The sequence below is a fragment of the Manduca sexta genome, chromosome 3 (assembly GCF_014839805.1).
Source record: "Manduca sexta isolate Smith_Timp_Sample1 chromosome 3, JHU_Msex_v1.0, whole genome shotgun sequence".
Lineage (NCBI taxonomy): Eukaryota > Metazoa > Arthropoda > Insecta > Lepidoptera > Sphingidae > Manduca > Manduca sexta.
In genome coordinates this window covers 8,018,997-8,045,268 of record NC_051117.1, presented here as the reverse complement: position 1 = coordinate 8,045,268, position 26,272 = coordinate 8,018,997, and the positions used below count along the sequence as shown (strand labels likewise).

General features: G+C 37.8%; 1 protein-coding gene and 1 non-coding gene across 10 annotated transcripts in view; one reads left to right on the top strand and one right to left on the bottom strand.

The window, feature by feature from the left end:
- The window catches only part of LOC115442956 (inositol 1,4,5-trisphosphate receptor), a gene marked incomplete at its 5' end in the record, with an annotated part of 46,913 nt that extends 27,941 nt beyond the window's left edge, over positions 1-18,972 (bottom strand). For 3 of the 9 annotated variants that reach the window (XM_037438806.1, XM_037438823.1, XM_037438837.1), the window contains 25 exon segments: positions 473-607; positions 1,208-1,329; positions 1,642-1,792; positions 1,925-2,084; positions 3,603-3,650; positions 5,514-5,674; positions 6,190-6,315; positions 6,699-6,778; positions 7,951-8,057; positions 8,389-8,586; positions 9,207-9,362; positions 9,909-10,087; positions 10,720-10,825; positions 11,055-11,211; positions 11,548-11,692; positions 12,342-12,485; positions 12,762-12,927; positions 13,446-13,606; positions 14,214-14,298; positions 15,733-15,873; positions 16,256-16,368; positions 16,696-16,926; positions 17,510-17,622; positions 18,215-18,332; positions 18,853-18,972. In XM_037438806.1, coding sequence (XP_037294703.1) covers positions 473-607; positions 1,208-1,329; positions 1,642-1,792; positions 1,925-2,084; positions 3,603-3,650; positions 5,514-5,674; positions 6,190-6,315; positions 6,699-6,778; positions 7,951-8,057; positions 8,389-8,586; positions 9,207-9,362; positions 9,909-10,087; positions 10,720-10,825; positions 11,055-11,211; positions 11,548-11,692; positions 12,342-12,485; positions 12,762-12,927; positions 13,446-13,606; positions 14,214-14,298; positions 15,733-15,873; positions 16,256-16,368; positions 16,696-16,926; positions 17,510-17,622; positions 18,215-18,332; positions 18,853-18,972 — 3,423 coding nt within the window. 9 annotated transcript variants of the gene reach the window in all.
- On the top strand, positions 14,947-15,017 carry Trnag-gcc. Its single transcript has one exon. It is a non-coding gene; the product is annotated as a tRNA-Gly (tRNA).
- Positions 18,973-26,272: the final 7,300 nt, after the last annotated feature.

Here is a 26,272-nt window from a genome sequence, read left to right as displayed (position 1 = left end):
ATGTGGCTTTAAAAAAACCAAAGTCGTGGTTTTCATAATACTCATAAGTATTGGAGGGTAGGTACATTTATCGAGTGATAGTGAGACAAATCAACACTATATATACACAAATAATCTCCATTTTCGACGACGGTTTAATAATAGAGAAATACCAGATATTTAATTATATTGGCTATACAAAAGTACTCATACAAATTCACATTACTTAATCTCTGAAGGGTTAGGCAGAGGCACAACCAGTGTATCAATTTCTCGTCGTGTGTATTCCGTCCCATGATTAATAAGGCGCGTGCCAATCGCCACATGGAACGTAAATTAAAGATCGACACTAAATAGAAAAACCCAATATCACTTTGCCGTAAAGGAGATTCGAACATAGAACTTCAGCGTGGTAACAACTACAATAACAAGGCATTCACGTACTTTTTAGACAAATTGCATTAAAAAGATAAAAAATAGTTGTAAGTGGTACCTGCAGCAGGTCCAGCACGATGTTGTGCACGCCGATGTTGCGCAGCAGGCGCTGCTCGTGGCGGCGCGGGCGCGCGCGGCCCGGCTCGGCGCCGCTGTTGCCCTGCGTGCAGTACTTTATCATGCGCTGTAGGATCTGGAAACAATCTTATTGCTAATCAACTAGTTCATTATTTTGTCTTCCGCTTTGCTGTGGAAATGGACAATTAATATTCCCAACTCCTGTCTATCTTACTATTTGATAAATTTCGTTGCGAGATAGATAGACAAATTAGTGTGCCTGAGATTCGCCAGGCTTCACTGCTCGGTGTCATAAAATGCGTGCCACTGCTGATCCTGGCTTACAGGAGTTGTAGTGGTGGGTGTGAAGGCAAGACTGTATCTATAAAAACATATTGCTATTAATAAATAACAGGAACTCAGGCGTCAGCTATATTCGAATTTTATAAAACTCAAATCTCTGATATTAACACGCATAAAGCATAATGAACGTTAAAAGGTATTCTAAAAACATTCAGATCTCAAATTGAGTCCAAATGCAAGTCACCATTTGTGTAAGAGCGATGACCACTTACACAAGAGGGCGACTGGATGCATAAAACAGCAGACCGCGCTGTGGCGTACTTTGGGAGAGGCCTATATCTAGCAGTGGACTGCATTGGGCTGATGACCATTTTGATGATGAGCAAGCGACCATACACAATAAGACAGCATAACATGAATTATACTCGTTTACCTCTTTAATTTTCTTATACTCGTTGTGGTCGTGCTTGGCCGTTCTAGAAGTGTCGAGGACGTTGTCGAGCGACGCGTTGCGTTCCAGCACCGCCCCGCCCGGACCCACCGTACCTGTTGGACCTAAAATGTGTTACAACGTTAGGTCGCTATTGCCGCAACCTTTTTAAACATAGGATATATTTATTTATTTATAGCTGATAGGAAGGTTTCAGGTTTGTTTTGTGTGCTATTGAGTAGAAGCCGCCATATACATGATTTTATAAGCCGCGATCTAATCCACCAGAGTATATCTAGTGAACAGAAGCTGCGAATAGCTAATAGTAATTACTTTTACATTCTTTTAAGGCACACGACTGTTATTGGTTATTATACATTATATTTGGACGTTGTATCATCACATTCAATTTAATCATATTGTTATACCAAAATCACCCTTACTACCAGTGTGTTCGTCCAATATGACCGCGCGGCCCTTGTTGAACACCCACAGCTCTGATTTCTCGACGCTCTGCCGCAGTAGATCCAGGTCAGCCTTGATCTGCTTGTACGACTCCACGTCAGCGTCTGATACCAGGAGCTGGACCTGGGTAAGATATTTTTAGCTTTAGATATTTAAGGTGTAGGTTTAGGTTCTTCAGATATTTATTACTCTGCTGCAAAAAACTTTGATCGATAATGAAACTTATTCAAATCCCAATGGATGAGTTGAGCGCACCTGTTTGAAGGCGGCGAGCACCTCCTGCCGCTGGCTGAAGTGTCGGAACAGCAGCGCCAGCGCGCCCGACACCAGCGCCGCCGACGCGCCCTGCGAGCACAGCTGCAGCAGCACGCGCAGCACCATGCGGCCCCCGCACGAGTCCAGGTCCAGCCCGTCCCTGCACCACACCACAGCTGGAGCCGGGCTCTCCTCCAGCGCTCGTCACGAACTTGCGCTAGTGAGCAGTACCCCTAGCACGAACCAAGTCTTCGTATCGAGTAAAAAATATGTCTCTACATTCGTTTGACAATACTATGCGTCAAATAAGAAATTCGTGCTGCTAAATCTCATCAATTTCAACACAAACTGTTTGATAACTATATGATTTACTGTGGATTTACACGCACGTAATGTTAAGCTGGCGTGTTTTAGTTCCAAATGCGCTCACAGGGGCGCTGTTATAATATCGATAAAAATTACTCAACGAAACTATAACTGAACGTTTATTATAACGCGAAAATTCGTGCTAGGGGTACAGGAGTGTACGAAAAGTTGACGAATTCGTGGTGAAGTTAGTCAAAATTCACAGAAAAGAGGGTATTTTGATAATGGTGCTACATAAACTTCACACACTGTGTACCTGTGATGGGTATACCATGCTTATTACATTCTTTGTATATATAAGGAAAACAAAGCTGCTTCCTTCTGATTTTTAGACGTATTCATGTGGATGTAAATTTAGTAACAGAATGTATTGTGTACAAAATATTCATTATATCTTTGAAAGTGTATTTTATCAAGTTCGTGACAAACGATATAAAATTTAAACGTATCAAAAGCATCTCTAAGCCGTTCAGCAAACTCGAATTCAAAAGCACTTAAAACTCGTTGTTTTGACCAGCCTTCGCATGTCAATTCACACATAGATTATCTATCACGAAACTATAACGTCTATGGGGTTATAAAACGGACCAGATCTAAATGATTTATGAAATATTTTAAGGTCGAAGTTTACTAAATTCACAAAATGATTGCTATTCTTTACGTCAGGGGCATTAAGATCGAAACTATTCTATCAAACTAGCGTGCTTTTAAGGCATTCTCGGTTTTCCATTAATTCGTGGTTATTCTGAAGCAATGTTAGGGAAGAGTTTAGGCATTCGGGTTAGGCGCATTTGTTGAGAGATTTCATTGTCGATATAAAGTTTATATATAAGATATATTCAATTTAAATTATATTTTTCGATTCTCGACTTCATACAACCAAATATTTCGACAATAAAAACTCTCATTCTATTTTTTTTTAGTCAAACTTAATTAGTATTTTGACACGGTAAATGCCGTATAAGCTTCTTTACATTTTGGGCAAATCCTCTACATTTTTTTAATTCCATAAAATGAACATGACCAATTAAATAGAAAAATCGTGCTGGCCCAAATTGTTTGAACCTCTAAAATAGAATATAAAATAGTTGTCAGCTTAGGTAACTATGTAAATATAAATGTTTAAAAAAAATACTGCGTTCATCTCTCCTAGATGCCTTTTAAGATTTTTTTCCCAGCAGTGGGGGCCCAATCCCACTTATACTACTGGGTTCATGGTAATTTAATTATACGGCGTTTAACGTGTCATCAACCATTCCACATGCGTATTATTCATTCCCGATATTATCATGCTATATGTATTCTTACTAACAAATCTACATTTTTTGGTAGACAGCTCTCTGGCACTGTTTGTATAGCTCTGAAATAACGTCGCTACATTAGTAAACACCTATGGAAGGTCCCGAGGCGATAGAAGGGTCCCGTTGCTTCATTATTCAAATGTGTTTCAACTTCTGTATCAGTTCAATCCGATATAGTATCTGAAATGTATGAATTCTTGAATCGATTAAAGAATTATCATGAACATTACACGTTCAAGCACCAGTTCAATCCGTGATCTTGATTGATGTAAAATTGATCGTAATAGATTGCGAAAACCTTGATCCTAAGTTTACGAATTAAACTGATTCCAGATTGTACTGATTTGTATACTTCAATTCAAACTTTCATGATTGTTTTACATATCGATATTGGAAAATTCGATAATACTGAATAAAGCAACATTGTATCGTTTAAAGTGTCAACATTTGAATAATGAGAATATTTATATTCAATAGAGCTACTTTACTAGTGTCCATAATAAAGGTATAGTTTCTATGGTTCAGGTAATAAATAAAATCTAGAAAAATTTGAACACTAATAAAGTAGAATATTTATATCCCACCACCATACATCATGCATTGTTACTACATGATATTTATATTTTGAATCATTTGCTTAGTTCGTTAATTTATTTAAAGATCTCTGACAGATATTTCACCCTTTCCATTCCCAATAGTCGCAGTTTCGAAGCCGAAGCTATAAATTTAGAGTCACAGGACGCTTACATTAATAAAAAAATGTTTTTTTTTTTCTTCATGCAATCTCGCTAAATAATATGTATTTCGTGTACTGAAAAACAACCTTAATTGGTCATCTTACGGTGTATTCTTAATTACAAATGCAGAACAATACTACAGTCCGTGCGCGATCTCCCAGAATTTGTGGGTCGATGTAGTCCCGCACATTCCCAGTTTGCGTATTGCTCTAATGCGACAAACTAATTTGAACCTTCTAATTATACAGACAAATCACAAAACGCAATGTTAATTCGTTATTTTTTTTATTGGTTGAATGATTGGTCGCATCGAACTAAGCCAATGACATGTTATCCATTTTTTATAATATAGGAAGTTTACAATAAAAAATTACAATAGAAATATATGGTACATAATTACATAATTTACATATTGTACATAGTTTACTATATTACTATATTATATTTGTATACAAAGGTGACAGGTTCTAAAATTGCGTGAAGAATCTGAAAAGATTAAAGTTTATAGAATATTATATTATTATAATACTAAAGCTGATTTTAATAAGAAAATTATTAAAGATATCAAAGATAGAATATAGTGTGGTAGTCCGTATTCTACCACTTCATATTAGCGCGTTGTACGCCCATTTTTTCGGACGTGCTATACGAAGTTGGTCGTATACTCAAGATACGCCAGGCGCTCAAGTTACCTTCAAATTCAGACACGCATTCAAAAAATACTTTAGATATAAATGTTAGGAGGACACGACTATTTTATTGTGTCCATAGTAAATATATTCAATACCTAACATAACATCCTCGAATTATACATAGAAGTGAGCAACAACAAATCTTCGGTTCGTTGAAGTCGACCAACTGATACCCGTTTCCATAACGTTATTTTTTCAAGTGGGCGTGGTTGGCGCGGCCTAAAACTATTGCAGACACAGCAACGTTCCAGAATTTGATCTTTTTAACGATACTATTGACTGATAATTTTATTTTTCATCAAAATCGAATTCGAAACTCCATTGAGTACTTTTCGCTGCTCCTCATAGGTTTGATTTCACCACCCACAGTTAGTTGCAAGTCACCCTGTATACTCCCACTATAGCAAAGATCCACCACGAATTAGCTCCTTTCAGCATGAGATTTGGTGTCCCGATGCACATATGAGGTTCTCTGTGCTATGCGGGTGCTGACCTGCAGCTGAAGATGCCCTCGGCCTGCAGCCCGATGGCCTCGACGTCAGCGCGCGCGAGCGAGTCGGCGCGCTCGGCCGCCTCGCCCGCCTGCTCGAACTCCTTCTTGAAGATCGACAGCAGGCAGCTGATGCGGTAGTCCAGCCGCACGTCCAGGATGAACTGGGTGTAGATCAAGTGCGATTCAGATATTTACTTGTTGTATTTTACATAAAACTTATTACTCGAGACTTTACTCGCGTTAAAAACCTTTAAAATAACAATTTACTGCAGATATCCGTAGTATAATCGGTACGACGCCAAAGCCATCTAAAGAAAAATCAAAGTGGAATATTAATTTTTAACACGGTAGCAAAGTATTGGTAAAAAAACCTATGCGATAATCCAGTACAAGGTCAATCCGTATGCATAATTTTGGCGGAACTGGTTAAACTGTGGGTCTGCATCTGCATTTACCTCTAACAATCATTCAAACATTTTCATATACATTGACGTATATTATATTGATACGAACGTCCATATAAACTATTTGTTCAAAATCTGAACTAAAATGGCAACCTTCACTTGCAATTTTTACTTGCAACCTTTATCTTATCGATGTTGGTTTTTTCATCAATCATTCGTCGATAATGATGAGAGAATATTTTCAGTGTAATTTATAAAAATGGTGATGTCACCTGCAATATCTCGATGATCTTGAGCTTGGTGTCCATGACGAGCGGGTGTTCCCGCGCCAACACCAGGGCGGAGGCGCTGCGCTGTAGCCCCGCGCCCCCCGACCCGCTGCTGCCGGGGCCCACCTGCTGTACGCAATACATCACTATTGATAATATTCAATATGGGCGATTTCACTGCTGGTGCAGTTATCGATAAGGTAAGCTTAAATTGCCGATTTCAATTTTAGTTATATCTAGGTGATCTTAATTAATAAGAAGTAAGAACTGAAGTCCTACAATTAAACGTAGTATTATTAGGATCGTGTCACGTAATGGTCCTGATCAACTTTATAATTAATGGTTTGCGTTTCTCATTCAAACCATAATCTTTATAGTCAAATTCCACAATCGATTTACTCGATTATCGATACAACACTAACATATTTTTAGACGATTTGTTAAGGCACATATGTAGGAAAATAGAACTATCCGTATACCCGCAGTATTGTAATAATGGAAAACAAACTCACATTTCTAGCGACAGAGCCGAGTGTTATGGAAGTCATAACAGCGCCCATGTCGCCTATACTCCGAAGAACACCGCCTTCGGCTGAAATCATGTCCAGTTTGTAAGAACAGATTGTAAAGTATACTTTGACGAAGAAAATAAAACTCTTCTTTGGATGCATGCCCGATTCAAGAAACATATATCCCCTTATTCATAGACGTTTTTTTATCTAAGGAGCATTGCTGTGATAACAAGTCTGTTTCTCCGTTTTGTTTATCTGACAGCCAACTAGATTCAAATTTTATCTCAATATTAGCCAATCACAACGGCCTTATGTCTACGCACTGCGAAGGCTGCCATGCCGTCAGCACTGAGGAACAGACTTGTTATCACAGCTTTACGCCGTCCATAGATAAAAAAAAAGTCTATGAATAAGGGGGATAGTGTATAAATACTATACAGTGACCAGGAAAATAAAAATCTTGCTTCCGTTTTTCGTCTTGAAGTTTGTTATCAATACAAGAAATTAGTTTCTTATTTAATCACAGCATGGATAGGTTTTTTACTAGTCAGGGTATCATATACTTATTTAGGCAACCGAAATTTAAAAAGCACTCACGTTTCTTTATCTCCTTCTCCTGGGCTGCTTGCATTGAAATTATTTAAATAAGTCTAACTAACAATATCCATGAAAAAGACTATTTAAAGTATTGTTATGCTCAAAGGGATATTTTATGATTCGATGCTACAGTTGCAGTAAACATTTTAGCGAAATACTATATGTGCTACCTACCGATGTACCTACATAAGTGTGAAGATATGTTTTTTTTTGCAATGCTACATATATTGGGAATGCACTATCGTTCAAAAGTTACATCTGGTGTTAGACGATGAAGATCCATTAAAACAACCCAGCGTAATCCTAATCGGTAAATATTATCAGATTTACTGTCACTTTTCCAAGATGAACTACTGACGACCATTTTCAATGAACGATCCCAATCTTAATCTTCGATTCGATCCCACGAACAAATCCAATCAAGATAATTTACATATAACCATGTCAAAAATAACTTTATTCGGATTGGTCAAATTTCACGATGGATTGAAAAAACTATTGGTATCGTTTATTGGAAGCAGCGAAATCCTTCCATTTACATGGCTTTTACATCACATACAACGGCCCGCACTGCTATGAGGTAAGTGCGAAAAAATCAGTCCCTCAACATAAAACATGGCTTTTGCATGACATACCAAGCCGATGATTCACTTACATTCCACTTCTCCAGACAGCGCATTGGTCTCGTTGAGCAGGTCCATCGCCGTGACGCAGTCCAGGATGCTGAGCAACGTCTTTGTCAGCCGCAACAGGTCGCTGAAGCTGTGAGCGAAAGGAAACAAAACATTATTTGAGTCACTTTTACTTTTATAGGTGGTAGGTATCGAATATGTGAGCTTTCACCGCAATATCTATATCTGCCGTCAAGCAGCAGCGTGTAGTCGCTGTTGTGTTCCGGGTTAAAGAATATTGTAGTCAGTGTAATGTCTCAGGATGGCGAATGCAGTGGAATACCAAACAATATGTTGTAATTAACGGTGTTTGATGGTGATTCTACTGTTTATGGGCGGTCGTCGCTTACCATCAGGCGAACGGCAAGCTCGTCTCGTCATTCAAAGCAATAAATGAAAAAAAAAAAAACAACCGATCTCACCTATAAAACCCGAAGTATATAAGCTCTCTAGCGAGTTTGACGACCTCAAACGTCAGCTTGTTCTGGTCGTGGTCGCCAAAGTACCACGTCTTGGTGACCACGTTGCACAGGTAGTCCTCCACGAAGCGGATGGTGGACGCAAACTGCTCCTTTACCTTCTCCCGGTTCGCGTCCGGACCTCCTTTCACGCATTGGTAGCTGTTGGTATCAGAAAATATACAGGGTGTATTTAAAGGGTGTGACAAAGTTGATACCATGTACAGGTGGATGATTTGTTGTAGATAGAGAATAAATTTAATTTTTAATTAATTCTATTGGGGTTACAAATTCAATAGCTTTATTTTCGTTTTATAACCATGCGTAATTTGTTTTTAAGACGGCAGTGTTTTCACTGCAGCTGGTACTAAGTTAAATGAAGTCCTAAGAAAATGTCGATCGGTACAATTGACAATTTATTTAATTGCTTTTGTTTCTTCAGGACCCCATGTTGGGATACTTGAAGTCATATGAAAATACACAAATTACAATCCAAGTAATATTAGTGTCAAACCCTACGGCAATTATCAAACATAGCGTTACTAACCGCCTTTTTCAATAAACGCTCGCAATCCCTTTTTACTATCTCAAAAATTGACCAATCAGGACATTTTTTTTTTCTTATTTTAAATGGTTCATTCTCGGAATCAGATTAAAGATTGAGATCGGGATCGTTTATTGAAAACGGCTGTAAAACCGGTGCAAAAGAAACTCTAGGTGTCGGGGCGTGTAGCGGTGCGGGTGCGCGGGTGCGCGGGTGTGCGGGGGTGCGAGATACTAACTCGTGCACGTGTATGCGGTCGCACACGTCGGTCCAGAGGCGCGCGTACTTGACGGGCGTGACGGGCTCCTGCGGGTCGCGGTCGGCGTGCAGGTGCAGCATCAGGCGGCAGAACGACGCGCGCACCTCGTACGACAGCGACGCGTTCGACATGCATCTGTACAATATATACATTTTAGTAAACTCGTTTCCTAATCGTTGCTCTCATTCTCTCCCAGGGGCCGTGCTGACTTCAAGTTCGTAGTACGTTAGTGGGTTGCCCTCAGCATGGTCGCTTAATTTTTTAGGGTTGCGAGTGCCTAAAGCACTCACCCTGTATGTTTGTATAAGCCGACCCTTATCAGACTAACTAACGTAACATATTAAAGGAAAACGTTTCTTTTTCTGGTGATTTTATTTTGTGTATCAAAGTTATTACTGCCAATAAACGTCCACATAGAAATCTTCGATGTAGGAAAAGCCATTTTTCAACCTTTCAGCAATGTGTATATGAATCCAATCAAAACTCGCTTCAATATTTTACACACGGTGTAAAAATACTACTTTTGAAAACGAAACTATTGCCTGACAGTTACTTCTTTAATCAGAATATCTTCAAAATATTTTAGCAATATTAAGACTTATTTCAGAAAAAATAAGGCATACACATCTCACTCCTGTTAACGCTAGTCTAGGAGGATCGATTAAACTCTGCTCTACTCACAATAATATCAGGTCTATATGCAGTTGTGGCGATAGGCTGTTGAGCGCGAGGTACTGCCGGTTGAGGCACATGTTGCTGAACAGGTCCAGCTGGTGTCTGTAGTAGTCCAGGATGGCGGCCGCCTCGCTGCTCGGGTCCATGCGAGCTTCCGCCGCCAGGTCGGAGAGGTAACATTTATTCTGCAACGGATAAGATACTTTATTTGTAGTAACTTGTTGGCGTATTTTGTGCTGGCACTACATTTGATGTATTCGTCAAAATAGTATTTTGAAATAATCTCGACTTTATGTTCTTCGTGAATAAAAATGGTGCATTGGCCAAATAACGCAAATATTTGCTCAAGTATGACAAATATAGTGCCAGCTATAAAGATGGATAAATATTGCATTCACAGAAAAGAAACGAAATTCGTGTTATCGAAGTTAATAATAAGGCATAAAATATAATTAACACTAACGGTCGAATTACTAAACGTTCTTAATACATATTTGCGGTTCGATCGCAGAAACGGGCTAAAAGTATATAATATGACCATCACATAATACTTGTGAATGAGAATTTTACCAAGAAGTTCCAAACTATGTGTACTCTGCCAACCCGCTCTAGGCCAGCGTGGAAGACTAAGGCCCTCTCAGTAGTAGAGAAGCCCGAACCCAGCAGTAGGACAGTGTATATACGGGACTGGTGTAAATATTTATTTTTATTTGTTTGTTTACAGGATCTATCTGCAGATATCGACCAAGATATTTATTTTTTTATTTAAATTGTACAAGTATATAATATCATCTGTTGTATTCCATGCAAAGCTTACCTTCTTATTGTTCCACAGTAACATGACTTTCTGTTCGATGGAATGTTTGTTGGCGTCTTCGGCAGCCGACGCCTTGCCTTTTTCTTCGTATTTTATTGATACTAATCTGTAAAAATAATGGAAATAATTAACATCATTAGATTGATTCAAATTGCTTTTGAACCTATCAAGCATACATTTTTTCTCTAATAATTTGTCAGTCAAACGTCTTTTGTTCGTTGCCTAACTTCGTTTCATTCTGTCTTCTCTCTTGCGTCTCGCTCACGCACTTTATATTCCATTTAAAGCATCACACTAATGTGACATACCCACAAATATAGAATAATGTATGGTACCTAGTCTCGATGAGTATGTCGGAGTTGTTGGCGCAGAGCACGCTCTTGCAGATGAGCTCCTGCGTCACTGCGATGGCCTTCTTGTTCGAGATGCACAGGTCGCTCAAGTAGTCCAGGAACCGGGACTGCCACGTCTTCATGTTCTTGCGCACTAGACCTGGATGCAGAGGAAACGCAGGTCATATATGTAACTAATTTGTAGACAAATTGAAAACAAAATAAACATGTCACGCATTTATCCCCGAAGGGGTATACAGAGTCGCAAACAGGGCACCCTCATTTCACCAAATGTGTTCCCTCCCATGATGTGATAGGGGGCGAGCCTATCGCCACATCGGGCACAAATTCCATAGAAAGCAGCCTATAACCATCCCAAGGTGTTAAACTATCTCCATACCAAATTTCATGATAATCCGGTTAGTAGATTTTGAGAAAATCGATAACATACATACAGACAGAGAAAGGGACTTTGCTTTATAATATGTATACGTACCGACAAACGTCTCGATCTCTGACGCGGTGATGTGCTTCTCGAGCAGTTTCCTGTTGTTGTGCAACAGCGCCGTGATGGTGTCCTCCGCCAGTATGTCGTAGCCGATTTGTTTTTGCATGAAACCGAAGTGTTTCGCTATGTATTCCTGGTAACAATTGCATATTATTCATGACTTAAGCTAATAGATATACGGGGTCATAGACAATGCACGTTTAAAATCACACCTTTTTACATATGATTGTACAAAGGAACCTTGTCAAATCCTGAGGTTTCTTATTTTATAATACAAATAAATTCGTACAGAAACCTAAACTAGAGCGTGGTGACATAAATATAAACCAAGTTAACTTCATCACGTGAAACATGAATTAATATAGAAACCTCCACGGGGATGTAGCAATAATATGAATAAAGCAAGTTCACGTGAAACATACAGCTGATAGACAAGGACTTGATTATAATTAGTTTTAATAACTAAGGAAGACGTAATGAGGCCCATGAGTGTTTTTAAGAATTTATGAGGTATGTATCTAAAGTTTATCAACACGTATTATGGCAACGTGCCGGATATAAGATCTACCCCCCTCCCTGAATAGGAGTGACTCATTCCCTCAAATGGGAAAGTTTTGCGCTGATTTTATTGATAAATATACCCATCTAGATCTACCCCCTTCCCCCTATAGGAGTGACTCATGCCCTCAAATGGCATAGTTTTGGGCTAATTTAATCGATAACTATATCCATTGGGAACAAAATATATACAGTACTATAAATAGAGCGTCTGTTGGTCATACTTGATTTTTTCTGTAGTCCTGTTGACTGAGCCGGAGTATCCTGTAGCACAGTCTGAAGATGTACTTGTAGGGCGCGTAGCGGGAGTCGTACAACTCCTCAATCTTGAGGAACGCCTCGCCGTCCTCTGTCTCTTGGAATGGTCCCTGGGGACAAATTATTACAATTTATAACTGATCAAATTTAAACCGAACTGACTTGGTGGCGTAGTTGTATTATGGTAGCACTGCCGTGCTAGGTTTTGGGTTCGATCTCCAGGTCGCTTGAAGTGGTATTGGATATTCTATACTGCAACCAAACAATCGTAGGAGGGGACGCAGCCAGCCATATACAACACCAAACGGACTGGAGATCTTCTCCTTCGCTAGTGGAACGTATCATCTTTCCCAATACATATTCTATAAAAATGATATATAAATTACTTGTAATATCTTGAACAGCTGCCGCAGTATGTACTGCTCCCGCAACAGCTTCTGTCGGTCCCTGTGAGGGTTCTCCACCACCAGATCTAAGGCTTCCGACTTGTTGGGCTCATTCTCGAAGCCCGCTATGAAGTATACTATGTCTTGAAGGAGGCAGGTTAGGGCCCTGGAAACAAAAAAGTATTGTAATACCATGATGTAGTGTTAAAATTAGCCATAATACAGTGACGTAATCTTATCTTACTTATAAATGGAAAATGTTTGGTTGTTTGTTAGAAGTAAACACAAAAACAGCTGAACGGATTTGAATGGAATTTGCCCATGTCCTGGATTAACACAAACTTATCCCTATAATTTTATCGCATGGGAAATAATAGTCATTTTTCATAAAAAAAATAAATAAATGTGTTGGTGTTTTATGGAAATCAATAAAGATCAGTTTGGATGTTTTGTATTCGACTTTTACGAAAAGTCACAGAACGTTGGGATTTGAACCTGCGGACATTCCTATACAGTTCATACCCCCCCCCCCCCTCCCCCTCCACTAAGCTATCGCCGCGCTCCATAACAAGTGATGGCGTAAAAGGTCGCCTATCATGCTGCGTCCCGAAGCTGTATGGTTGATATCTAAACAATAACTGTCACATACTGTCCTGTATCATTGATAGGTCAACTGTCACTCACTTCCTCTCGTTGATCTCGATGTTCCCGTGCTGCAGCTTGGTGGATAAAGCAGACAGCACCTTACACGCGTCGTTCGCGAAGTCCAGATCTCGCACTTCGCTCGGAGATACCGATATGAGTGCAAATGCTTCTTTATCCTCTTTGACTAAGGAACATCCCACCTGGGAGGAGAAGGTATTAAGTATATCAGTTTAATCCATTGACGTATATTCTATAGACACGAACGTCCATATAAACTATTTGTTCAAAATCTGAACTAAAATAGCAACCAAAACGTCACTGTTGTAACCTATTTATTCACTTGAACGACAAATAATTTTACTTATTTGACTAATATTTTTATTCACATCCTGGTTTAAACTTAGACCGCCGCTGCTACGCAACCACAAGCTGTCATTATTGACCATACTAAAGTCAGTTTGAATGGATTGCAGTTCAACTCAGTTGAACACAGTGAATGTTTGGAACGCCAAATTTAGTACGTAGTATATATGTATCGATGTTTTAATCTCTAAGTGATTCGAGATTTTCAGAATTTTATGTTTTAATTCTTTATCTTTTAAATCAATCTAACAAAGATTAGGGGACAGAAAAGCGAAAAATTCGTAGGCAATCGAATCGCAACCTTACGTACTTTTGCAAACGTTTGAAATTTGTATATGCCTTATGTATATGATCAAAGTGAACCTTATACATTTTCATATACAGTTTCAATTTGCATTTAATACGATTAGCGTACGTAATATTTTGAGTAATATGGGAGCTTACTTTAGACATGACGGGTTTCTCCTCTTCCTTGTCTATAGGTATGGAGGTCGAGTGCACCCATGTATGCGTGCATAAATGCTGTAACCTGTGTGAGAAAATATTTAGTTATTTAACCATTTATTTCATAGGGGCACATTTCAACATTGCGTTACTAAATGAAACCACGTACTCGTCTTTATCTCTGGTAACATGGTGACTAAAATGATTCATGAATAAAAAAAATATTTCGACAAAAATACTGATTTTAGTTTTCTGTTTTTTTTTTTAATCTTTTTGTAGTTTAATGTGTGTAAGAGAATTTCTGACTGAAAGTATGATGTTGCCACTCAGACAAACTCTTTTCGTGTAGTAGTAGTGGCATTAGAGCATGTAAAAGAAAATAAACTTTTTATTAATATTAATTTTGTTCAAAACTTACAATTTACTTTATATCTAGGCTAGAATAATTTATAGTAAAAACATTTTCAATACTATAAGTATGTGGTTTCATTTACTAAATACGTATTAATTGTAGCCAACATTTTTTTATCTATCTTTTGGTATAATGCCAAAATTTGCATCAAGTCTTCGTCTATAATTATAATGGTACTAAGCTAGGCTGACTTTAATTTACAAATATGTATTGATGTACATTGTGTTTGTGAAATAATAGAAAAAAAGATATGCAGATACATGATATATATTTTTGTTTCCTAACATCACTGGTTCATAGAATTTGATAACATCGTCATCAGCATCGGTGGTTCAGTGGTAGAATGCTCGCCTGCCACGCGGGCGGCCCGGGTTCGATTCCCGGCCGATGCATACTATTTTTACACTTTTTGCATTATATTTATCTTTATACAATTTCATTCATAAAATTTTTATTTAAGAAATTTTTGTACACATTGTAGCAATGTATATGAATTTAGTTTCGATTTGATGTTCAATTGATATTATACAAGTGTATCCGCTGATTCAAGTTTTTATAAGCAGTGCAAAGTAAGAATTTTTTATTTTCCACTTCTGGCACATCAAATTTTCATTTGATGATAAGTATAATGCGGTGAACTTGGTATCCGAACTAACACTATATTGCGGTATGTGGGCGTAGCTAGCCATTTCCAAGGCAGAGCCTCTATTTCAGACTAAAATGAAGAGCTCCGAGTTTATGTAACTGCAGATTTTTTTTTTAATTCTTGTAGGCTGCCTCAACATCCTAGGATTGAGCACTATGTAATACTGAAGTGGGTGCGGACCCATCCCTCTCTAGCTACGTCTACAGTGACATATTTTTTTTTAAATACTACCACAGTGATTTCACTGCATTTAAGAGTAACTAGAGGGGTCCAAGTAGTGTTGACTGAGATTCTACGCCAACCCCATATCATTTCTTTTAAATGCAGGTACCACAGTGATTCCACTGCATTATAGTAACTAGAGGGAGTTCAAGTAGTGTTGCCTGAGATGTTATGCCAGTCGGCCCAATTATGCCGGCCTATTGGATCTGACGGTGTTGAATGGCACAGTGTATGTGTACCTGACGTAGCTGCTCTGCGGCACGGGCGCGTCGGAGTGCGTCATGGTGGTGGGGTCGAGCTCGAACAGCGTGGCGATCTCCGACGAGTGCGGCACCGACACCAGCTGGTACGCGGGCTCGCCGGGCTCCACCTGCGCGTCACTGGGAACACCACACAAATGGGTCACATTTATTTGTTGGTATTGAAAAAAAATACGAACTAAAAATCATGAGTGCAAGTTATTGTTTTTTTATTTTTGCTTAGACAAAATATGATGTTTTTTGTTGGTGTTGAAATGTATTAGTTCTTTTTGCAAAATTTACATACTGAGATTTTTTTTTATTTTAAGTATTTTTTTGAGAACATTAAATTTCGATGTCCAAATATAATGTGGTCATTAGACATTTGCCTGAATTTAGCTTGTCAATGTATCTATAACGAAATTATTCGGAATAACTCAATATGGTTGGTTTATATCATGCTCGAAGGACCAAAAAATCAATTAAATTTATTTACACATATTTATATCACAGATATACTCACGGAGGCCTGGTACACGCCTCGGCAGCCAAGTAATGTCCCGTGGCGAGATGTTTGAACCTGAAGATCGAGTTCCAATGGCCAGCGCCACCGCGACACGGGTCGTGTTGTACTACCTGTAAAGATATAGGAAAATATGTTTGAAATGATACCAGCCATTTTAAAGTAAACTATATATACGACTCAACAAAGTCTAGCGAACAAGCAAAGTATATCAACTTATTTATGAACCCTCTTTAAAAAAAGTTCTTGTCACTAAAATTTTAAAGTGAAGGTAGAAAGTGCATTAGTGTACTAATAATTAGAATTATATGCTATAGGTACTGGTGTGTAATACCACTTTAACACACAGTGCTCGACTTCTACATTTACATCGTTTTTCAGGCAGGTCCAAACATCTTCGTCACTACCATGGCTACAGTCTTACAACTTATCACATTCACCTCAATCTCCCACAGCGCTTTACTACTGGTCGCGGCGGTGGCGCTGGACCTGCCCGTGGTCCTCAGGAACACGTGCTGCCGCTTCTGATACTCGTCCATGGTGAGGAACTTCTCCTGCTCCGCATGGAAGAGACGCACCACGTCGCCGCCCTTCAGGATCTCCTCTTGATTCTCCTTGTGCTCCAGGAATAGCGTCACCTTCCAAGACGTTGATGAGTTTACCACGTTTACCTGCAAGTTATAATTTGATGGTTGTAGTTTGTAAACCTCATTTAGTTATGGTTGTTTTGTGAAGATTAATAAATCGTTCTATTTTTTGTCCAGAATATAGATAGGGTTAATTAATAGGTTTCTAGAGTCTTGTCTGTACAGAGTCTAAACATCTATCAATCTATTTTTATTTAACTTAAGATGACTTAAAACTTTGGAGTGAATTTAAACAGAATCCACCCCAAAGTATCGTAGAAGCCTAGTCTATTTGTGGCCATATGAAGCAAATATTATATTTTTAAATTATGGCTACCGAAGACTGTTACTCTTTTAGTGGAGAAGCGGCAGAAAGAACGTCATTTTGATGGTACTAAAACTTCGATACAACCATATAATAAATAATAATATTAATATCAGCCTTGTATTATATATTGTCCCACTGCTGGGCATGGATCTCCTCTACTACTAAAAGGGGTTAGGCTTTAGTCTACCACGCTGACCTAGTGCAGATTGGTAGGCTTCACATAACCTCAAAATTCCTATAGAGCATTTCTCAGGTAAGGAGGTTTCCTCACGATGTTTTCCTTCATTTATTGAATCTCACCTCCATACATCCAGCGTTGTCGGGCAGTTCGTGGTTGGAGGAAACGTGTAAAACTTGCTGGCCGGCATTGACAGGGTTCATTATCACCTTGTCGCCAACCACCACGTTGTCGCCTGAACACAAGAGTTATTGAAGATATATTATTAAAATGCGACAAATAATTAATTACCCAAAGTAAACAGATTGGTTGAAAGCTTTTATGACTTATTAAAACTGCAGCTAGAAGAGAAAATTTATTAAAATGCGACAAATAATTAATTACCTAAAATAAATAGATTAGTTGAAATGGTATATCACTTATTAAGAATGCAGCTAGGAGAAGGAATTAAACATTATCTAGTAGATTCCGTTGCGTTGGCATCAGAAAGGCAGAGTTTGCTTCTATGTACTAATTTCTTTTTTTGAAAAAAAAAAGTGTTTGGTATTTATGAGTAATTATCAACCAACTTTTCAGAATCACAAATAGTTCTTTAGATTACCTACTATGTTAAAACTTAACTTTATCTCTTTTTATTAATATAGATAGACAAACCGCCATTTTTAATAAACGATCCCAACCGCCTTTTTTTCGATCTATTTCAAAATGGACCAATCAGAACAGAGTGTTTTTGACATGCTTACAAATGAGTAGTTTTGATTGGTTCATTCTCGGAGTCGGATTAAAGATTGAGATCGCTTTTGAAAATGGTTGAAAGCGATACATACCAGTCGACCGGAGTTTATAGAAAGGCATAACATAAAACCAGGAGCCCTCGTTCCCGTTCGCGTCCAGATGCACCCGCATCGCGTTCTTCTCGAGCAATGCGGGCAACCTTTTGTTGACCTGAAACGTATATCGAGTAATTATTATATCAAGTCCTGGAATCAAATGTAGCGTGAGAATAACCTTTCCGTGTATACTAGTCTCTTAAAATCTTTATCAATATATAAAGCTGAAGGGTTCTTTTGTTTGTTTGAACGCGTTATCTCAGGAACTTTTAACCGATTTTAATTATTTATTTTCAATGATAGGAAGCTACGTTCCTAATGAGTGCTATAGGCTACTTTAGGTATATACCGGAAAAACTTGCACGCGGTTAGAGCCACTAGCAAAAGTTACTATGACAGAAACGACCCGGACATTTGTATTGTTGGGGCTGATAACTCAATTTCGTAGACGTTTACATAATTCCAACTCCTCCCTATCTTTCTATTTGATTAATTTCATTGCGAAAGACAAATTAGTGTTCACTGAGACTCGTCGAGCTACTCGGGGTCATAAAATGCGTGCCACTGCTGATCCTGGCTTACAGGAGTTGTGGTGGGGGCGGGAAAGTCTCTAAAAACACGTGTAAGATACTCACAGTAAGGTATTTGTTGGACTTGACGTGCAGCAGTTGTACCACGCTGCCGTACTGCACGACCGTGCCCAATAGCTTTTTGTTTTCCAACTCATTCTGCTTCTTCTCTATCTCAGCGGCATGCTGCAAACCAAAACACATTACATATAGTTTAATTATAATCATTAACATATAGACATACTAGTATATTAGTAAGCCCCATTCGAGCATAAAGTAAAATAATTATTGTAATCGACTCTATTTAAAAAAAATTGCCTGCCGGGTAAAGAATCCACGAACTCGGGTTAACAACCCGTATGAGCCGCCAAAAGATCAATAACTCTCTTTCAAAATACAGTTTTTCAGCAATAAAAAATAATAAATAAAGTGGCGTAAGGTGCACAAAGTTCTTTCGTATAAAATAATTCTTCATTAGTACACAAATTCATTAATTCAACACATTTTCATAATAATTCATTTCCACGATATAACAAAGTTGTTTATTACCCGAAACGCACATTAATACACATATTTGTTACCACGCCGTTATGTCATCGTAATAAAAGCTATATTCCTTTGAAGTTATATTTAAATCCTAAGAAATTAATCGGCCTGTAGACGTTAATGCGTCCCCACACGTTTGTAATTTGGGACGCGGCGGTGTTATGGTTATTTTGTGTTGTAATATTGATTTATGGTTTATCTATGGGAATTTTTAACTTTTTTATGTGACTCAACGCTCGTTAATAAAAAAATATTGAAAAGAAAGTATATAATAGTGCAGTGCTTTGTGTCAAGTGGCAACGTACTTTGATTAAGAAATCCGGACAAGTGAGACTTGGACTCGTGTTCCGAGAGTACCCTAGACTACCTTTTTCTTATAAAGTACATGTTTACTGTTTAGATATTTCCTTAAAATGCGCTATAAAACATTTCTTCCTGTAAAATTTCATAATTCTAGATCATCAAAAAGTACCCTATTAGTTTTGATTCTCGTGTACAATCGAAAAGTAAAATCAAATCTTGTCAATGCATTGATTTACAAGTTTTTATTTTCACAGATGAAAGAGACCGTAGATCCGAGTACTTGCTATACATTTCAACTTGATACATTTACGCGTCCTTGAGAAAAAAGGTCTTGCTAGACAGTCAGACGAACGACTAACAACAAAAAAACTTATAAAGGTTCTTTTTAGATACGGAACCCTAAAAATAAGAAAATCCTAAGTTTAATAAGATCATGTGCGGATAGGCGTAGTAAACGAGTATTTTTATGTATTGGCCCGGCTGAGACTCCACTGCATCTGATGGTAAGTGAAATGGGGTCTAGACTACACGACACATACATACATAACATCACGCATTTTATCCCCGAAGAGGTATGCAGAGGCGCAACTAGGGCACCCACTTTTCGCCAAGTATGTTCCGTCCCATGTTGTGATAGGGGGCGAGCCTATCGCCATATCGGGCACAAATTCCAGACTCCGGGCTGATACTGAGCAGAAAAACCCAAATATCACTTTGCCCGACCCGGGTTTCGAACCCAGAACCTCAGAGCGCTATTGTACCGGACATGCAATACAACTACGCCACCGAGGCAGTCAGACTAGACTGACGAGAGACGATGACCCTTCAGGATTCTACTCGTTTTACATACATTACCAAAATCGAAAATAAGACAAAGCTTACTTTTTCGGAAACACCACTATTACGTACTAAGAGAGTTCACTATTGCTCGTGTAGTATTTTATTTAGTTACCAGACGCAGAGCAGAAGTTACGAGACACTTAATACTTACAAGTTGTTAAAACTTTACAGTAAAAAGTAGTTAAACTTTACAGTAACCTCTGTTTAATAGTAACATCGTTAAAAACTTACCTTATGCAGCCACAAACTTTTTTTAAAGTGAGAATAAAATGAAATTATTTTTCTAGAAAGGACGTCATGATACGTCCTTAGTAGATAGGGGGTTGTATTATAAAGTCTGTATATTGTCACTGAATCAAAAAAGATACGCAGTAAGACAAAAGAAACTACTTTGTCAACTAAAGTATTCAGCATAATTTGAAATTGATCCTTGACAAACACTTTTTAAAGTGAAATTAAAACGTTTTTTTCTAGTCCGAACGTCATGACACATCTATAGTATGTGTATAAGGATTGTACTATAAAGGCCGTATGTCCTTACTGAATTAAAAAAAATATATACTGTAGTGCAAAATGAACCAGTCTTCTAAGTAAAGCATTAAATATAATTTAAAATTGATCCATCAGGTCTAATGGATTTATATGGATCATTTTTATGACGTAAGACGGGGAAGTCGCTTGCCTATTTATAAACACCACGGTGCCAGGATAGTCTAAAAGCCGTTTTTTAATAAACGAACCCAATGTCAATCTTCAATCCCATTACGAGAATGAACTAATCAAAATAATTCATTTGTAAGCATGTCAAAAAACCTTGGTTCTGATTAGTTCATTTTTGAGATGGATCGAATAAAATGGTTGGGAGTGTTTATTGGAAATGGCGTTTAGACATCGTTCGGAAACAAACCGTTAGGCGCGAGTAAATGTTTTCATCGGGGTGTTTACATGCTAACGTGCAAACAACACTCATCAACCGATCGGGGTCACGGGGTATAACCGTGGCATTATGTCTTCCTTTATAGTTCCTTATATAGTCTAAGCATAAAGGAGCAGAAAGACCCAATGTCTTAAATCACAAGCAATGCACATTACTCTCGTTATTTAAACCCATTATTCACCCTTAAGCCCTTAATCTTCAACGATAAAAATAAGAAGCTTAACTTGTTTGAAAGTTTTGAGTTACCGCTATCGATCGGAACATTCATCGGACATCTTCTATGAATATTAAATCGAGCGAGCGAAACGAGCAATTTGAAGCATGAAAGCCGCGGGAACAGGGATTTAACCTCGCAAAACTTTTTCAGGCGTGTGTTCAGTAGTTGAAAAGCGAGTTTGTGAAATTGTTTTCTGTATCAGGCAATGTTTTTGGGTATTTTTATTTGTAAAAAAACTAACACATGGAGTGTGATCGATTCCTATTTCCTATAACTTAGGTGATATCTCTTGGTATGATATTTGTAACCGCCAGGATAGCGGCCATCTTACGAGGTGTTAAACTCGCCATAGTGGCCCACGGAAGTGTCGCGTTTCGGCATCAGCCTGCGTGTCTACTTTCAAGCAGGCCGGCATAATTATATCGACTGGCGAGGGGTAATCATTGACGGCTATATGAAATTAATCAGCACTCTATATGGACCCTACTACTCTTATAATCAAGTGCTGTGGAATTAAACAAAATTACAATGGACGAGCGCCTCAACTTAAACTTTCGGAAAAAATTGCGTGCTATCATGAAAAACTAACAACTCCCGCACCTTACTGAACCCATTAAATAAACATTGACATTTTACCGCAATGATTCAACACCAATCAATAAAATAAATCTCGAAAAAACGTCAATTAACGTCAAAATGAAAACGTCCCGACACGTCGCACGTCACGATAGATACCAATTCGGACGTCGCATAATCGAAACGGATTAAAGATACGATGACCCGCGTGTATTAATAAACTGTGATAAATTTACGTGCCGAGCAATTTTTTTACAGTTACCGAAGCCCACGCGCGTTTTTGCGTCGATTTTTTGTCGATCATTTGTGCACGATGCAACAGTTTATATTTGACATTTGCTTTACACGACCTGATATTGTTGCAAATGGCTAGGCGGGTTTCTATGCGAGAGTCTGCCTGGAGTTCTTGCGATGATATATTTCAAGCTAAATTTGCATTATAAAGCGTGGTTAAGATTAGTAAGGAAACCACAAATTACTTGACACGACAAGATAGGGAGGAGTAAAACTTTTTGGTCTCGGAATAGTTTTATTTAAATGCCAATAAGTTCGTTATTATAATATGGTCTATCTAATAGTTTATTAATAATGAATATAATGTGTAGGTACCTTAGGAAGACATGCACAGAATCGACAATTTAGTGGAATTCACATTATGAAATTAATGACGCAATATTCATACTATTAACAATTTAAAAGGAGGAAACTAAATAAAACATATTAGAAATGTGATGTATTAAAAATAATTATAGGCTTCACTAACAAGACCATTATTTGTTACAAAACTTACCTACAAATGGGAAAATTATAATATTTCATTATCGTAATTATTTTAAAATACTATACAAACTATAAGAAAAAATAAGATAATCATATTATTGCTAGGAATGGCTAAAATACTCTTCTATTTATAAGACAGAAATAAAAAAACATACTATTAACAGAAATGGCAAAAATACTCTTCTCTCTTGAAACAGAAATAAGATAATCATACTATTACAATCATTGTCTAAAAATAGCCTCAAACTCTCTATAAGACAAAAATAAACTTACTATAACCAGAATTGGCTAATATACTCTATCTATTTATAAGAAAAACATACTATTATCAGCATTGGCTGAAAATACTCCTCAAACTCTCTATGAAACAGAAATAAGAAAAACATACTATTACCAGAATAAGCTAAAAATACTCTCAAACTATGCATAATAAGACACAATTCCGGAGGCCACTATGCAATTCAGATCGACTCCAGACTGGCGAGTGAGAATGTAAAACGTCTACATTATTCAGTCATTCGAGATACAGACACGGTAATCAATATCAATAAAAACTGGTGCTGTACTCGCGAGCGTAGGGTTGCCGCGCGCGAGATTCATCTATATTATTTACAAAGATTTGTTTATTAAGATGCACAGTTTGGGATGTTGAGTCTAGAATCTGTCGAGGCGTTATCATCTCTCGTCAGTCGACATTCTATTGGACCTCGTACAACTTGGCATCAGGTACGGTGGGGTCAGTTGGTCGTGCACGTTTAAAACAGTTAATCTTCGTGTAAGTGTCATTATTAATTTTACTAATGCTTTTTTATTTTGTGACAGTTATAAGAATATACATATTATGTAAACACACCCAGAGTTAAGCTAACAAAACGTTTGCAAACATTTCTTAAACTACCGTAATATTTTATAATTTAACCTTATTCGGGATACGTTAATTTCTACGCTCTTAACCATATACTATGTTGTCTATTAGAATTTTCATGTAAGTAAATCTGTGATTAAATCTATAGCATTAGAAAAAGAAAGCGTAAATTGTCTAAGACGTGCTATTTTTGTAATAAAACATTTTATTACTCGATCATATTTCCATCACGCAATAACTTTAAGTTGATTTGAAATATTTATGATCACTTTCACGTATCATAACTCAGGGCTAAGCACTTTTACATTATTTATAATAATGCATATTTATTACAATTATAATAAATTTGTTACTTTACGATGTCGAAGTCAATATACAACTCAAAAGTGTATAAATAGAATAAAAATACTATGTTTTATTTTAGCGACATTGTGTTGTTATCCTTTAATAATATACTTCAAATCTATAGTAATATATAAAGCTGAAGACATTTTTTAACGCGCTTATCTCAGGACGTAATAACCGAATAAAAAATACTAATAGAAAACTACATTACTTCGAGCGCTGTACGCTATTTTTATCCGGTGATTTTGTCCCGGAAAATCTTATTCACTCAGGCGGAGAGTAGGAAGACCTTCAGCCGATAAATTTGTATAAAAATGGGGATGCAATGTCCAGTGCCGCTTGATTTTTCTTACATCACTAGTCAATTTGTCATGACATAAGACAGATCGACATTTTGCATCACATCAGTGTCAATTTGGCATGATATGTCATGACAGATACAAAAAAATAATTTATACTATACCTGCCATTTGACAACCCTACGTTCGAGCCGTATCTAAAGCAAAGCCAAAAAAGCGGGAAAAATGCTGTTTTGGCGCACAATATGTTACAGACACGGGCGTTACATCACTGTAATGTGATTTGAATGTTTCAGCACAATGAACGTCTTACTGCGATCTTCATTAGAATTCATTTTAAATGTAAACATATTGAAGTGTTACTTTTAAGTATAAAAGAGTAATTCATAATGAGTATTTAAACTTTGATTTAAGTTTAGTTTTGATGATTACAACTTGTGAAATATTGAGTAAAATGTTTGTTTATTTAAAGGGTTGATTTTAATCATCAGATTAAAAAGTTTATATCAGCCCTGTATTATACACTGTCCCACTGTTGCACACGGGCTCTCTACTACTGAGAGGGATTAGGCCGTAGTCCACCACGCGGACCCAGTAAATAATATCAGCCCTAGTATTATATACTGTTCCACAGCTGGGCACGAGCCTCTACTACTGAGAGGGTAAAGACCTTAGTCCACCACAGCGGCCTAGTGCCGATTTGTAGACTTCACATACCCTCAAAATGATTATAGAGAATTTCTTAGGTTTGCAGGTTCCCACACGATGTTTTCCTTCACAGTTAAAGCAAGCGATAATTCAATAACTTTACAAAGTCAAAGATGCGTGCCCTTGGGTTTTGAACCTGCAGACATTCGTCTCGGCAGTGCGTTCCACGCCTAACTAGGCTATCGCCGCTTAAAAGTTATTTATACCATAAAACAGAGGCTGAAAGAAGTAAATTTGACAAACGATAAAATTGTTAATCATTCGTCTCATATTTATTTTTAGACGAATGACGATTGAAAAATCCGCCTTTATCAAATATATGGTATTGGTTATTTCTTACTTCTATTCATTAAATTTTTTCTTGAGAAATTTCTACGTTGTGGAATCTGCTATCACTAGTCTAGCGTGGTGGACTAAGATCGAAACCTCTCAGTAGTAGAGTACGGTGTCTGTCTGTCTGTTAGCACTAGTCTAGCGTGATAGTCTAAGGCCCAAACTTCCCAGTAGTAGAGGCCGGTGGCCAGTTGTGACGGTACCCTCGACACTTTGTCATGGTACAATAGTGACGAAAACTGACTTTCCGTAAGGGAAGCCGACAATAATTATAGGTACTAATACTAATTATAATTCCATTTTAGGCCAATGTGCTACAAATATTAATTATTTATTAACTAATATCATTTAAAAGTTTGCTTTCATATATTACGAACGGAAGCCGGTAGGAATCCGCTTGTATGAACCCTTCACCACTGTGGTCCCAAAACCCTGACATCGTGGTTGCTTTATTTGCCCCTCTACTTATCCTTTTCGTGAACTAATACTATGGACATATTGGTTTACCACAATATCAAACCCAAATACCCCTTCCCTGAGGCAATTCCTGTGCGCTCGGTGACCACACCGAATGCACGGCCACGCATGGGGAACATTTGTCGCGGCCCTAGGCACACAGATAAGAGTGTTACCTCATGGTTGCAATTCCACATAGGGGTCTATGAAGGACTCGTGAGGATTTCCTCTCATCACTCCGCCAATCCTAATCTTTCCTTCCCTTTCTTTACCCCTATTTC